We start from the raw sequence: 16976 nt of genomic DNA, 5'->3' as shown, positions 1-16976 counted from the left end.
CACCTCTCATACAGCCAAACCAGATCTCACACTTTGAGAGGCAATACCCCAAAACACAATGTCTGCAAATTGAAATTCTGGTTTTAGCTTTTATCCCAAGAGTCATGTGACAAAGCTCAATAAAGGGTCGACATTGACTTTTAGGATTGCTTCTCCCAATAGGTGGCACTAGAGTTCTAGCCCTCTTCCTCTCGGAAGAAACAATTTTCATAATTGTGTACATTTCATTTTGAATTTGTAAAATTACCCATTATGATGACCCTTGGAAAAAAAAATGTATTACTATTTCCAGACAGTCCATAGACTTTAAAAGTCTGGTCGGTCTGTATCTAACTCTACAATGACGTTTTATGGCAGATTAATTGCAGATTAAGCAGATGCATGAGATCAGGCAGCTGGAGGATTGAGGAGCTGCTATCAGACACAGCTGGACTCCCGGAACAGAAGCCAGAGATGAATTATCACCAACTCTGCTTCCTGATCGCTATATATGTAATGCAGGTGTCTGGATGCAACTAGCACAGTTGGGTGGGCAGGGCTTTTATACCAGGGAACTCTTTCCTGTGGCTCACCTGATTATCCACTCCAGCCCGCGATGTTACTCCCCCTGAAAACCTTCCAGCATACTTTGGTTCCACTTGATTTTGGCTGGTCGGCAGATGGCAGCTTTTCCTCATCAATGGCACCTCCTGCAAGAGTTCTCAAGTAATGTCATGGCTTCTTGTTACATATACACAGCACAGAACAAACCTGTATACAGTACAGGAAGCGCTTACACTTCCTCCTCTGGACCAAGAAGATATTGAGAGTAAGAGGGAGCCAAAGATATTGGGTCCAAGGATACCCAGATCAAATCTGATTTTCAAGTAGTATACTGTTATTGGGGCTAGCATACCAGCCTCAGTTACAGGTGAAATCAGCAATGTAAAAAATGTATTTAATTGTTAAAAATCCTCCCAAAAGTCTTTATGAACTTATGGGGGGAGCAAATGTGTGAAATAAATGTAGAAAAAAGTCAGATCCAGGCTATCCAATTACAGCCAGGTTTATTTTACTTTGAAATGCTCCAACATTCCAAAGAACATTGTAGGGATTCACGCGCTCTGGTAGGCCTTAGATAGCGTTCACACTGGCAAAGCAGTTTTGGTCCAAACACATGCAGTTTGTATTGCTTTCCTCAGGTTGCACAGCAACAAAACAATAAAACCATAAACATAAATCCCTAGCCTTATCCAGGCGCTAACAAAACAGAACAGACCCTGGCTAATAAAGACGTCGCTGAGCTAGCCCCAGCTCTGGCAAACAAAACAGCCATTGTCCATAGCAACCATTAATACTTGTGGTCCTCTACACACAAGTGCAGACTCCTCTAAAAGAGATTTTCACTAGTTTCTCTCCTAATTAGTGGTGTTACACCCGCAGCTGTAAACCAGTGCCAGCCGGAAATAGGTCACAAATCCTGCCAATTGGCGCCCTTGTCATGTGATCGTGGGGTGCTGATGGGTTGTCATGACAGCTCATGGGTTGTCATGACAGCTGGGGGTTTACGTGAGACCCCCATGCCTGTCATTGTGAATCTCGTGCGAACTCCATCTCATAGCAGGTTTTCATAGGAGATTGTGATTTTTAATATACAAGTGCTTCTCAATAAATTAGAACATTATCAAAAAGTTAATTTATTTCAGTTCTTCAATACAAAAAGTGAATCTCATTGTGAAGAAACCAGATTGTATCTTAATTCCCCAGACAACCATGTTTTTGTAAACCAAAAAGAACTGAACTTTTTATCTGTATATTGGCTTGTGAATTTAAGTGTTTATGGCTGGTGGGTCAAGAAGACAGACTTGCCAACTGATATACTATCTAACATACTATGTAAGTCTGTAATAGTGACTGTACAGAGGGTGTGTTAAGCTTTGTTTATTGATGTGTGCTGATATGCTAATAGTGCATTGTATTCTGGAACCAGCTTGGTGACTTCGAAAGCAGAGAGGGAAAGACTGTACAAATAGATTGAATGGTCAAATAGTGCTTGATCCCATCACCATTGTTTACTTTATCTTGATGTTGGACTGAAGGACCCTGGTTAATTCTAAAAAATAGCTTACAGGCTTCAGGTATAAAAGAGACTTCTTTTGTTCTGGTAGGAGACTCTTCAGGATCTTAGCCAAGGGTCTGTTGGACCCGGCTGAAGAACACAGGACTGCTCTCGGATATCTCCCTACGCTTGTTGTTACCCCCTCTCTGCGTGCATACCACAGATGGAGTAGCGACCCTGGGAGCTCTGACATAACATGTACCATTATCTCAGCGAGTCAGCGGAAGGGTGAGGCCCTGTAATGTGCACCATCTTGGAGTAATTGCTGAGATTGTTCTGCTTGCTATTGTGTGTTGTGGTTCAATAAAGTATTGCCACACTGTTTTACCTTAACCCTGTGTTGTCTGTGTAGTGTATTGCCCAGCGGGAGATAGAGCGGGCGTTCAGTGGTATGAGCCCAGGTCCATGCAGTCTTGCTAAAGACAGCCAGGCCAGCAGACGAGAGCAGCCACTGACCCCGTTTCTCCACACTCATATATTATGTAGGGTCATTACAGAGTGATCTACTTCAAGTCTTTATTTCTGTTTATGTTGATTATTATGGCTTACAGAAAATAAGAACCCAAAAGACATTATCTCAGTAAATTAGAGTAATTAACAAAAAAACACCTGCAAAGGCTTCCTAAGTAGTGTTGAGCATTCCGATACCGCAAGTATCGGGTATCGGCCGAAAGGCATTCAGGACCTGAAATTACGTCACGGCTTGCTGTGATTGGTCGCGTCGCGGTCACATGGGCGGCACGCAACCAATCACAAGCCGTGACGTAATTTTAAAATGCGCGCGTTTCCTGCCTCCCGTGACGTCACGGCTTGTGATTGGTCGCGTCGCCCATGTGACCGCGACGCGACCAATCACAAGCCGGAACGTAATTTTAAAATCCTGAATGCCTAGAATTAGGCATTCAGGACCTGAAAATTACGTCACGGCTTGCTGTGATTGGTCGCGTCGCGGCCACATGGGCGGCACGCGACCAATCACAAGCCGTGACGTCACGGGAGGCAGGAAACGCGCGCATTTTAAGCAAAGAACGCTGCCGGTTCCCTCGGTGAGGTCCAGGCTGCGTCGGAGAGGTGAGTATAGCAATATTTTTTATTTTAATTCTTTCTTTTACACATTAATATGGATCCCAGGGCCTGAAGGAGAGTTTCCTCTCCTTCAGACCCTGGGAACCATCAGGGATACCGTCCGATACTTGAGTCCCATTGACTTGTATTGGTATCGGGTATCGGTATCGGATTAGATCCGATACTTTGCCAGTATCGGCCGATACTTTCCGATACCGATACTTTCAAGTATCGGACGGTATCGCTCAACACTATTCCTAAGACTTTAAAAAAGGTCACTTTGTCTGTTTCAGTAGGCTCCAAAATCATGGGGAAGACTGCTGACTTGACAGATGTCCAGAAGGAAGTCATTGACACACTCCTCAAGGAGGGTAAGCCATAAAAGGTCATTGCTAAAGGAGCTGGCTGTTCACAGAGTGCTGTATCCAAGCATATTAATGGAAAGTTCAGCGGAAGGAAAAAGTGTGGTAGAAAAGGATGCACAAGCAACCAGGATAACCGCAGCCTTCAAAGGATTGTTAAGAAAAGGCCATTCAAAAACCTCGGACTGTTGCTGGAGTCGTTGCATCATGAGCTATCACACACAGATTTATCAATGACATGGGCTACAAGTGTCGCATTCCTTGTGTCAAGCCACTAATGACCAATAGACAACGCCAGAAGCGTCTTACCTGGGCCAAGGAGAAAAAGCACCGTACTGTTGCTCAGTGGCCCAAGGTGTTGTTTTGAGATTAAAGTAAATTTTGCATTTCATTTGGAAATCAAGGTCCCAGAGTCTGGAGGAAGAGTGGACAGACACACAATCCCAGCTGTTTGAGGTCTAATGTGAAATTTTCATTTCATAATCAGTGATGATTTGGAGAGTCATGTAACCTGCTGGTGTAGGTATACTGTGTTTTATCAAGACCAAAGTCAGCACAGCCATCTACCAGGAAATTCTGGCCAACAAACTCATCTGACCTTAACCCCATAGAGAATCTATGGGGTATTGTTAAGAGGAAAATGAGAGGCACCAGACCCAACAATGCAGATGAGCTGAAGGCTGCTATCAAAGCAACCTGGGCTTCCATAACACTTCAGCAGTGCCACAGACTGATCGCCTCCATGCCACCCGCATTAATGCTGTAATTGATTCAAAAGGAACCCCAAGTATTGAGTGCATTTACTGAGCATACATTTCAGTAGGCCAACATTTCGGATTTTAAAATAATTTTTCAAGCTAGTTGTCACTATAATATGAATATGCTCATATTCAATGTACCCTTCTAGAACTTTCCACTGCATTCACTGACACGCGTGCTGTGGCTGCTGTCCCTCGTGCAGCCCCCTTTCTCCTTGCAGATGGCTTTCCTTCTCACCCCTCTCTTGGGAATGTGTGTGAGAGTCCACGTCTCCTTGTCCCATGCTATACAGCTGTGTAACCTGAGACCCCAGTGTGCCACAGAGCAGCGTGAGAAAACTGTTTAAAGGCAGTTCCTTAAAAGCACGTTTTCTTTGCCCTTGCAAACTTACATATACTGGTAGCGATTATTGATATAGGTCTGAAACTTACATTTTTTGGTATTTGCATCAGTGGAGCTACCCTCCCGTGTGTTTGCAATGCTCCAACACCAGCAGAATCTGAGAAATGTATTACTGCTTACCCAAGGCACATAGCCAAGTCATGTTTGGATTTCAATTAACGACAATCTCATGCTCGGAATTATGATAGTCCCGTCGTCACTATACGATGTTCCCACCCTGAGTTATGGCCAATAGAAGGTTTTTCATAACTTTCAAAAGGGGAGTGCATGCCTTAGCTCTGCCCACTCAGTGAGGTCATGAAGCAGAGGGTATATAATTAACCAGCTGAATTATGAGGGTGTCTTCTGCCCGGGGTGTCAGCTAAGAGGCTGTGCTGATGTACCAGTGTCCATTGGGGAAGGCACCCCTCCCCCTCCACCACATGGCTTACCATTGTCTGAGATGACTGTGTTTTTCATCTTTAATCCCTTTTTATTTGTAATTGTCTGTACATATTGTAATTGTCTCATTTATAAGATCTTTTTACACTTTGTAAACACTGCCTATTTCTTTTTGGAGTAAAAGTTATAATATTTACTAGTTTTGCTTTTATTGCTCTAAAACGTACCCCTAAGTCCTCTGAAATAAGTCATTGCTACTGATTGGGTTGGCTCCTGACCAGTTATTAATTTTAAGTAATAGGAGCTGGTGGCAGCGAAGTGTCCTGAGCTTTTGGGGAAACTGGCAGTGACGGACAACGTTTCATTATTGTATCTCCCGTTTGAGACAGGGAATAATTATATCGCCCTCACTGCAGTGTGCCCAATAGCCAGTACACGACTAGGCAGCCTTTCTGGCGACTATTTATCCTAGATGCAGTTCCCTAACTGACCTGAGGGCAACGGGACACCAGAGAGCTGCAAGTTTCAAACTGGAACTGGGAAGTGAGATATAATAAATCCCTGACGAACCGGGGGGAACTAAACACCCCTGGTTCATGACACTGGTGTTATAAAGTATTCTAATTTACTGAGATAATGACTTTTGGGTTTTCATTGGCTGTAAGTGATAATCATCAACATTAACAGAAATAAACACTTGAAATAGATCAATCTGTTTGTCATGACTCTGTATAATATTTGAGTTTCACTTTTTGTATTGAAGAACTGAAATAAATTAACTTTTTTATGATATTCTAATTTAGTAAGAAGCGCTTGTACAAAGCAAGGCTGAAGCCCTGCTATGTGTAGCGATCGGATAGGCGATCGGATTGTTGCAGCTTCAAGTCTCCTAAGGAGAGTATTGAAAACAGTAAAAAAAAGTTTTTAATAATGAGACACCCACCCCACAAAAGTTCAAATCACCCCCCTTTTTGCCTCACTAAAAATAAAAGAATTGAAAAATGTACATATTTGATATTGTTGTGTTCAGAAATGTCCGATCTATCCAAACATAAAATAAGTGAATCCAATTGTGAAATGGCGTAACGAGAAAAAAAAATCAAAATGCCAAAATTACATATTTTTGGCTGCAGCAACATTGCAATAAAATGCAATAAGAGGTGATCAAAACATTGTATCTACTCCAAAATGTTATCAATAAAAACCAGCTCAGGGTTCAAAAAAATAGGCCCTCATGAAACCCAATATCGAGAAAAATTAAAAGTCTCCAAATCTTGGAAAATGCCGACATAAGCAAAAAAAAAATTTTCTTACAAATTTCAGATTTTATTTCATCACTTAAAAAAAAAACTATACATATTTAATATCTGTGTACTTGTACTGACCTGGGGAATCATATTGCCTGGTCAGTTTTACCATATAGTGAACATAGTAAATTAAAAAATAAAAAAACTATTGTGGAATTGCATTTTATTTTGCAATTTGACATTTTTTCCTCCATTTTCCAGTGCACTATATGGTAAAATGAATGGTGTCATTCAAAAGTACAACTCGTCCCGCAAAAAAAAGCCTTCGTTCAGCTAAATTGTCAGAAAAATAAAAAAGTTATGGCTCTTGTAAGAAAGAGAAGAAGAAACGAAAGCACATAACGGAAAATCTTAAGGTCATGCAGGAGTTAAATACGAGATTAGTTTGGCAAGGCCTCCGGGCCAGATTTTTCCCAGCACCAATGCAGGTTTTTAACAGATCAATCACCTAGCGTAGTGCTGGGAAAAGCTGTCTGGTAGAGAATTGAGCGTTTCAGAGACAAATACACTTGGCTACAATTGCTTCTCATGTACAGCACCATGGAATTAATGGTGCTATATAAATAAATAATAATAATATTATTCATGGATCTGATTCATGCTGCCCATCATTCCCTTTACTTGGCCTTACACTATTAATTTACTTACGTTTTGAGTAATCTTTTTGTCTTTTTCATGCACAGATTTAGAAAAGAGAACAGGGAGATACAAAATCCTTACACCTTCTTACCTTTTGGAGCTGGACCACGGAACTGCATGGGGATGAGATTTTCCATGATCAGTATGAAATCAGTCATCTCCCTGCTGCTGCAGAACTTCTCTTTCCGAACGTGCAAAGACACTCCAGTATGTATACGGTATATATTTAATATTGATTTCTACTAGGGAACCTATCAGCAGGATCGTGCTCAGTAACCTACAGACAGTGTCAAGTTGACGCTGTTATACTGATTAAAATGATACCTTGGTTGATTAAATCCGTCTCGTGGTTGTTGTGTAATCTTTATTTTCAGTTTTGAGTTAATGGTATGGTCATGCTCCGGGGCGGCCTGTGGGGGGGGCTTTATGTGGTGGTCTGAAGCTATTCATAATGAAGACTGCTGACAGGTCACTGATCCCTCACTGACCTGCCCCCAGTTTTCATAATGAATAATATATATACAGTGGGGCAAAAAAGTATTTAGTCAGTCAGCAATAGTGCAAGTTCCACCACTTAAAAAGATGAGAGGCATCTGTAATTTACATCATAGTTAGACCTCAACTATGGGAGACAAACTGAGAAATAAAAATCCAGAAAATCACATTGTCTGTTTTTTTATCATTTTATTTGCATATTATGGTGGAAAATAAGTATTTGGTCAGAAACAAACAATCAAGATTTCTGGCTCTCACAGACCTGTAACTTCTTCTTTAAGAGTCTCCTCTTTCCTCCACTCATTACATGTAGTAATGGCACTTGTTTAAACTTGTTATCAGTATAAAAAGACACCTGTGCACACCCTCAAACAGTCTGACTCCAAACTCCACTATGGTGAAGACCAAAGAGCTGTCAAAGGACACCAGAAACAAAATTGTAGCCCTGCACCAGGCTGGGAAGACTGAATCTGCAATAGCCAACCAGCTTGGAGTGAAGAAATCAACAGTGGGAGCAATAATTAGAAAATGGAAGACATTCAAGACCACTGATAATCTCCCTCGATCTGGGGCTCCACGCAAAATCCCACCCCGTGGGTCAGAATGATCACAAGAACGGTGAGCAAAAATCCCAGAACCACGCGGGGGACCTAGTGAATGAACTGCAGAGAGCTGGGACCAATGTAACAAGGCCTACCATAAGTAACACACTACGCCACCATGGACTCAGATCCTGCAGTGCCAGACGTGTCCCACTGCTTAAGCCAGTACATGTCCGGGCCCATCTGAAGTTTGCTAGAGAGCATTTGGATGATGCAGAAGAGTTTTGGGAGAATGTCCTATGGTCTGATGAAACCAAACTGGAACTGTTTGGTAGAAACACAACTTGTCGTGTTTGGAGGAAAAAGAATACTGAGTTGCATCCATCAAACACCATACCTACTGTAAAGCATGGTGGTGGAAACATCATGCTTTGGGGCTGTTTCTCTGCAAAGGGGCCAGGACGACTGATCCGGGTACATGAAAGAATGAATGGGGCCATGTATCGTGAGATTTTGAGTGCAAACCTCCTTCCATCAGCAAGGGCATTGAAGATGAAACGTGGCTGGGTCTTTCAACATGACAATGATCCAAAGCACACCGCCAGGGCAACAAAGGAGTGGCTTCGTAAGAAGCATTTCAAGGTCCTGGAGTGGCCTAGCCAGTCTCCAGATCTCAACCCTAAAGAAAACTTTTGGAGGGAGTTGAAAGTCCGTGTTGCCAAGCGAAAAGCCAAAAACATCACTGCTCTAGAGGAGATCTGCATGGAGGAATGGGCCAACATACCAACAACAGTGTGTGGCAACCTTGTGAAGACTTACAGAAAACGTTTGACCTCTGTCATTGCCAACAAAGGATATATTACAAAGTATTGAGATGACATTTTGTTTCTGACCAAATACTTATTTTCCACCATAATATGCAAATAAAATGATAAAAAAACAGACAATGTGATTTTCTGGATTTTTTTTTCTCAGTTTGTCTCCCATAGTTGAGGTCTACCTATGATGTAAATTACAGACGCCTCTCATCTTTTTAAGTGGTGGAACTTGCACTATTGCTGAATGACTAAATACTTTTTTGCCCCACTGTATATATATATATATATATATATATATATATATATATATACAGTGTCCGTAAAGTCATGGTGCACTTTTGACCAGTCACAGGATCTATTTGTAGTTTACATTTTGGCACCCTTTCTCTGGCCCAATCATATCAGACCTGTTCATGAGAAGAGTTAACAGGAACCAATCAAACAACACAAACTCATTTAAGCTGTTGCTGATCCCCAGTCAGATTAACCCCTGATAAACTGAACTTTGATTAATACACTGCCAGGCATGTGACATCATGCAACCACAAGCTTATGCCAGCAGTGTGGTTTTCCATGCCAGTCGAGATGTGGACGGTACAGAGGAAAGTTCAGTGCGTTCTGTGGCTCGTTAATTTCGAATTTGTGACTAAAGTGGTATGTGAATATGGGTGTGTTTATAATGAAGCGCCACCACATAGGAATAACATTACTCAGTTGAAAGAAACCCGGAAATTTAGTGGAGAAACCCCGTTCTGGTAGGTCATCAGTCAGTGACGAGTCTGTAGAGGCTATATGGGATAGCTACCTAAAGAGCCCTAAAAAATCTGTGCGTGCGTGTGCTAGACAGTTACACCTAAGCAAGACTACAGTTCATAAGGTGTTAAAGAAACGTGTCTGTTTTACGGGGTACTAATTGCGGCTGTTGCACACTATCGAACTGGCGGATAGACCCAAACGATGCGCGTTTGCTACAGATATGCTTCATGAGATTGACAATGATGTAAGATTTTTGCAGAACATTGTGTTTAGCGATGAGGCGACCTTCCATAAAACAGAGAATTACAGACGTTATTCACTCTGTTACACAAGACGTCCTTACCCGTGTGTGGCAAGACATTCACTATCACTGGAAAGCAACAAAAAACGATAGAAATGTGAAATCTGCTCCAAATAAAATAACAACTCTCCCAGTTTCATACCTATTCAGTGCAGGTCGATGTGGGCTCTATCTGTTGCCCTATACACATCCAAATAACGATATATATATAAATATATATATATATATATATATATATATATATACAGTATATATAATCCCCTTCTGCAGGCAGGCGGCGGTGCCTGAGCTGCAGCCTGATCACATTTAGTTAGTTATTTTCTTTTATGGTATGCATTAAATTAATTTAAAAAAATTGGTCTGAAAATGGCGCCGTCCACACCTGCGCAGTAGCACCTATTGGCGATCCGATAGCTGCTGCTGCACAGGCACCAGTGGCGCCATCTTGCTAGAGAAAAAAATTCTCCTCCAAGATGGTACCGGCGGCACCTACGCATTAGCAGCTATCAGCGATCCTATAGCTGCTACTGCATCGGCGGCGCCATCTTGCTAGAAAAAAAATGCCCTCCTCCAAGATAGCGAATCTGGTATCTGCAGAGTAGCAGATATCGGTGATCCGATAGCTGTTACTGCGCAGGTGGCACCATTTTTTTCTCTAGCAAGATGGCGCCACCTGCACAGTAGCAGATATTGGATCACCGATAGTTGCTACTGTGCAGGCGTCGGCGGCGCGAGTTTCAGACCGATTTTTTTAATGGATTAATGTATACCAAGAAAAAAATCAATAAATAATTAACTGCACATTACACATGTGATCAGCTTGCGGCGCCTGTCTGCAGAAGGGGATTTATATGTATATATATATATATATATATATATATATATATATATATATATAATATTCATTAGGTAAACTGGGGGCAGGTCACTGGGGGATCAGTGACCTGCCAGAGTCCGTACCGGTGAATACCTAAGCAGAGCACCGCATGAAGACTCCCCCACAGGCCTCCCCAGAGCACGAGCATATCATTAACTCAAAACTGAAAATATAGATTACACAACAACGACTAAACGGATTTCATCAAGCAAAGTATCATTTTAATCAGTATAACGGTGCCGACTTGTGCGTTACTGTGCACAATCCGGCTGACATGTTCCCTTTAATAGATGCAGACACTCAGGAAAGTAATATACATTCTGCAGATGGGTTTGACTGACATAAATTCCTAGTGTGAATAGAGCAAGTCCTCAGCCTTGAAGAGTATTATGACTGTTTGAGTTCTCACTCAGTGGCAATAAACTGAAATCTTGTAGATGGAAAGGAATACGAACACTAAGCTTATAAGAAAGTTGTATAACTTCATTATTGAGCCATTAACATTTAGCACTTTAAACGGACGAGGTCGCAGGACTCGGTTTAGTGGCCAAGTGGGTTTACTGAAGCCTTCTGATGAGAGCCCAGAGAACAGGCTCTTAACTCATAGCATCCACATCTGTTTTTACAAATAAATGGCCTGGCACAATGTCATAGTTGCAGCATGATGCACAGGGCTGCCAATAGGAATTTCAGTGCACCATACTGGCAAAATATTGAGACTCCGCTCAGGCTCCACTCCAGCTCCGACTCCGCCCCTCGAACATTCCACAGTCCCACCACCCTTTCTTGAAAAAACTCAACTTCTGCACCATGTCCTCACCAATCAGATATTAACGCTATGTGCACACGTTGACGATTGTATGCGTTTTTGCCACATTTTTTCGCCACGAAAACGCATACACAACACAGCCCATTGAATTCAATAGGATTCCGCAATGCTGTACTAATGCTGCGTATTTTTCAGCGGCAGAATCGCATCGCGGAAAAATACGTAGCATGCTCATTCTTTGTGCAGACTCTCCTCCAGGCCCTGGGTAACATATCCCTGTTAAAAAAAAAGAATGAAAATAAAAAATAATTATATACTCACCTTCCGGCAGCCCCCAAATCCAGCCCAGGCCTTAGCGATGCTCCCGGCAGATCCCGTTCCCAGTAATGCCTTGCGACAATGACCGGTGATGACGTAGCGGTCTCGGGTGATGCTACATCATCTGGGGTCATTGTCGCAAGGCATCACTGGGAACGGGAGATGCCGGAAGCGTCGCAAGGAGCGGGAAGGCTGCGGGGGCAGCCGGACGGGGAGAATATCACAATTTTTTTTTATTATTATTTTTAGCATATCTTTTTGACAAGTGTGACTAACCGGTCAATCAGTTTTCCAAGTGATGCTACAGATCGCTTGGCAAACGCTAGCATTCTGCAAGCTAATTACGCTTGCAAAATGCTAGTGCTTAGCGGGAATACGCATGCCAATTCTGCATGCATTATACCCGCAACAGGAAGTTGCAGAATTGCCGCTGAAATTTTCGTGGCAATTCTGCAACGTGTGCACATAGCCTAACAGTTCCCATGAAACACCATATCACATACATAGCCAGCAGCTTTTGTTCTGGCCAAAAGATTTTTTTTAAGCCGCAACCTCGACAAGGCAGACTCTTTTGGCCACGCCCTACTCTACTCTATTTTTATGTATTTTTCTTTAAGGGAATGAGTCACATACTTTTTAAAAAAAATGACCTTTATTACCACATACAAGGGACAAATACCATCACACCATGTACAGACCACATATTACCACCACATAGTGGCCGAATACTACCACATACAAGGGAGAAGTACAGCCACACCATGGCCAGACCACATATTACCATCATATAGTGACCGAATACTACAATACAGATCATTAATTTAAAAAAATACTAAGTGCCAATATGTACAGGAGCTCTGTATTTACTGTCAGTGTACAAGTAATACAGTGATCATCAGTGACATTATTCATAGGAGCTCTGTACTAGTGCCAGTGTACAGGTAATACAGGGCTCATCAGTGACATTATACATAGGAGCTCTGTATATAGTGTCAGTGTACAGGTAATACTGTGATCACCAAATACATTATACACAGGAGCTCTGTATATAGTGTACAGGCAATACAGTGATCAGCAGTGACATTATACACAGGAACTCTGTATATAGCATACAGTGTATAGTGTCAGTGTTCAGGTAACACATTTACTCACCAGTGATGTCTCCTGTTGAAGTCCTTCATCTCTGCTTTTCAGCTCTTCTTTTTCATGCAGCACTTCTACACTACACATCCGAATACAGACATGCACCCACCATTAATATATAATTAGCTATTATGCAACCCACCATTCCAAATATAAATTATAATCCACCACTGTGCCCCCACTAAGTAACATAGCCACTTTCACCACCTAATATAAAAATTAATTAGCACCTGTACTCTTGCCCAAATTCAATAACAGTCATTACATCCTCACTGCCCCTACTTTGTACCTCCCACTCCACCAATTCATTATATGCCCCTTCTGCCCCAATTCATTGTCATGCCGTCTCTCTCTCTCCCACTCTCTATTTATTATCAATTGCTCTCCCTCACATTCAATACATCATTTACTCCTCCACCATCAAAATTCATCATTATTTGCTCTCCCCACCCCCACCTAAATTAAATTGCTCTCCCCGTCCCTCACCTTCAATTTATCATTTGCAGTCCCCTGTTCTCCCCTCACTTCATTTGAGATCCGCTCCCCCCTCACTTCATGATTTGCAGTCACCCTACTCCCACTTTATCATTTGCAGTCCCCCATGCACCCTCACTTCATGATTTGCAGACCCCCATCCATCCCCCTTACTTCATGATTTGCAGTCCCCCATCCACCCTTACTTCATGATTTGCAGTCCCCCATCCCCGCTCGCTTCATGGTTTGCAGTCCCCTCCACCCTCACTTCATGATTTGTAGTCCCCCTTCCCACCTCACTTCATCCTTTGCAGTCCCCATCCCCTTTCACTTCATCATTTGTAGTCCCCTATTCCCCTTCACTTATTTGCATTCCCCCATCCCCCCTCACATCATGCACATCATGATTTGCAGTTACTCATCCCCCCTCACTTCATCATTTGCAGTCCCCATCCTCCTCACTTATCATTTGCAGTTCCCCTCACTTCATCATTTGCAGTCCCCCATCCCCCCTCACTTCATAATTTTCAGTCCCCCGTAGCACTCCCAGACACACTTCATCATGTGCAGTCCCCTTCCCCCTATCTCATCCATTTAATTTATTTTACAAAGAAAAACAAAAACATTTTTCATACTTACCTCACAAACTATCCACTACAGGCGCAGCTCTGCTTCTGGCTTCCTTGTACATGTCGGCGTGTACATGATGATGTCATTGCGTATGTGCCATCACCTGACCGGAAGTCCAGAGAAGATGGAGGGAGCTGGAGCTGCGCAGTCATCAAGGTTAGAAGGCCATGCACAGCTCCAAGAACGTTCCCAGGCCCCAGCGCCGATGTGTGTGCCGTAGCCCACAACACTTTTGTGCACGATGGGGAACGGTGAGTAAAAGCATAAGAGGCGGGCGCCGGGTCCCCCTCTATACTGCTGCTCACTGGGCCCCACACAGCAGTAAGGGCAGTAATGTCCTGATGGCGGCTCTGACGATGCACATGTGACTTCATAAAAAGCCGATTAATCAAAAGAGGAGCTGTGGATGCCATCAGGTGAGAGATGGTTTTCAGAGCTCGCATTTGATGGCCGCAGATTACTGGTCCAAGGGCCAGGTCAGAACCCATGAAACAATTCGCACCATCTCTAAGAATTAATAATTAGAGCCTGTTTATTCAAGTCTTAATCTGTTAAATCTAATTTTACAGATCCCTCTGGAAATTGACACCCGAGGACACCTGAAGACAACAAAACCTGTTCTACTCAACGTTGTGCCTCGACACGCTCCGAAGGCTGAAAACTAGACCCTTAAGACCGCTGTGGATGGGACCAATATATCTGTAGTAAATGGAGTACAAATGAGTTGAGGATGTAAATTTTGCAAATCTCAAAGAAAACTGATATATAGAGATGCCTATAACATTGTATGACAAATCTAACTTTCTTCTACATCCTTGTCTTCTTTGCTGACACATATCAGACCCAGTCTTCAGCGTCTGGGCCGTATCGTGGCTCTGTATGTATGGCACTAAAGAGAATGTGTTTCATTATACCACTGTCCAGAAATAGTGCCCCATACCTCAAGAGAAGCTAGAACGCAATGTTGGGCATTATAAAATAAAAACTGATTCCTGCATGACTTAATTGATCATAATATATTTGGTTGACTGTAGTGTTATTTGTGTTTTCAATATTGAGTAATTCAAGTAACAATTTGAACATAAAATAAAAACTGATGTAAAGGTCACGTACAAGTTCACACCAAGACCCATGAACACTTTTTTGTAATCTTGTCAACATAATACGTATCGGGAAATGTTTATGGTATTTAAGCTCATGTGATCAAAGTCGCTAATTTCAATAAGAAAAAGGAAGCAACAAGATGTACCCTGTTTCTCATTAAAATAACACCAATGGTTTCACTTTGGTCTCAAAGAAAATTTGAGGCTGACTGGCCACAAATTCCATATCAGAGTTTCCTTAGACCACCAGGTGCAGGCCTACCTCTCGACACAGCAAACAATATATTTTGCTTATACCATTCCTCACGACTCTTACGGGTTACCTGTCATTTCCGAGGCTGGGAGACATGGTTGGCTAGATCCTAGCTTACTTAAAGAGCCCTAACAGCTCATCATGCAGCCAAAACCACAGACTGTCACAAATATATAATGGAGTATTCCCTGCCCTACCCTCTCCAGGTCCCTTCTCCATGTTTTTCACACCATAGAAAGAAAAGATACCTTTTTAACACTACACAGCCCAATAATAAAACTTGATACATGAATCTGCCTCCCAATAGCTACTCTGCTACATACCCCATTCCCAAGATGAAATGAAAGCCATATGCCTAGTTATCTTATGCAAAAACTCAGGGTTATAACTGACAAATCTGTATTTTACCACCCCAGCCTGTTTGCACCTTCATGGCCAGTCCAAATTTTACCATTCTGACCAGTGTTACTTTATGAGGTAATAACTCTGGAATGCTTCAACAGATTCCACTGATTCTGAGAACGTTTTTTTTCATGACATGTTGTACTACATGTTAGTGGTAAAACTTCTTTGATATAACTTGTGTTTATTAATGAAACAAATGTAAACTTCGTGAAAATTTTGAAAATGTTGCAATTTTCAAACTTTTAATTTTTATGCCCTTAAATCAGAGAAATACAGTATGTCACACAAAACAGTTAATAAATAACATTTCCCACATGTCTACTTTACATCACCCCATTTTTTGAAATAGTTGTTGTTAGGAAGTTAATAGTTGACCAGCAATTTCTCATTTTTACAACAAAATTTACAAAACCATTTTTTTAGGAACCTCACTACATTTGAAGTGACTTTGAGGGGTGCGTATGACAGAAAATACCCCAAATTGACACGATTCTACAAACTGAACCCCTCAAGGTACTCAAAACCTCATTCAAGAAGTTTATTAACCCCTTAACGACCGCCGATACGCCTTTTAACGGCGGCAGTTAAGGGTACTTAAGCTGTGGAAAAAGTGAATAGTGCCCCCCCAGAGTCGGATTTTCTCTGGTGTCTCAGTTACCGGGGGTAGCCGAGACCCCAGAGAACATGACTTGGTTTTTTTTTACCGACACCCGGGTTGCGATCGCCGGTAATTAACTGTTTACCAGCAGTCGCATAAAAAACCAAAACGCGATTTCCCATTTAATTTCTCTGTCCTCCAATGTGATCGCACATCAGAGGACAGAGAAATGGGGTCCCCGATCGCCCCCGATACTCACCTGTCTCCCCCGGTGCTCCTCGTGGCTCCTGATGAGCACCGCCATCTTGTTCCGGCCAAAAAATGGCGGGTGCATGCGCAGTGCGCCCGCCGGCCGGCACCCGGAAAATCTTTGGGGTCTCAGCTGCCGAGGGTAGCCGAGACCCCAAAGAACAAACTGACCCCTGTTTTGCGATCGCCGGTAATTAACTTTTACCGGCGACCGCAAAAAAAAAAAGCGATG

General features: G+C 42.4%; 1 protein-coding gene across 1 annotated transcript in view; it reads left to right on the top strand.

Moving 5' to 3' along the window:
- The window catches only part of LOC143793009 (cytochrome P450 3A24-like), a 186093-nt gene extending 169872 nt beyond the window's left edge, over window positions 1-16221 (top strand). Inside the window, exons 12-13 of the mRNA XM_077279562.1 lie at window positions 7058-7220; window positions 14706-16221. Coding sequence (XP_077135677.1) covers window positions 7058-7220; window positions 14706-14801 — 259 coding nt within the window. The 3' untranslated portion in view covers window positions 14802-16221. The remainder of the gene's footprint in view (window positions 1-7057; window positions 7221-14705) is intronic.
- The last annotated feature ends 755 nt before the right edge of the window (window positions 16222-16976 follow it).

This window comes from Ranitomeya variabilis, chromosome 1 (genome assembly GCF_051348905.1).
Source record: "Ranitomeya variabilis isolate aRanVar5 chromosome 1, aRanVar5.hap1, whole genome shotgun sequence".
Classification (NCBI taxonomy): Eukaryota; Metazoa; Chordata; class Amphibia; order Anura; family Dendrobatidae; genus Ranitomeya; species Ranitomeya variabilis.
Note: the sequence above shows the minus strand (reverse complement) of the source record. Positions and strands in the feature narration are given on the sequence as shown.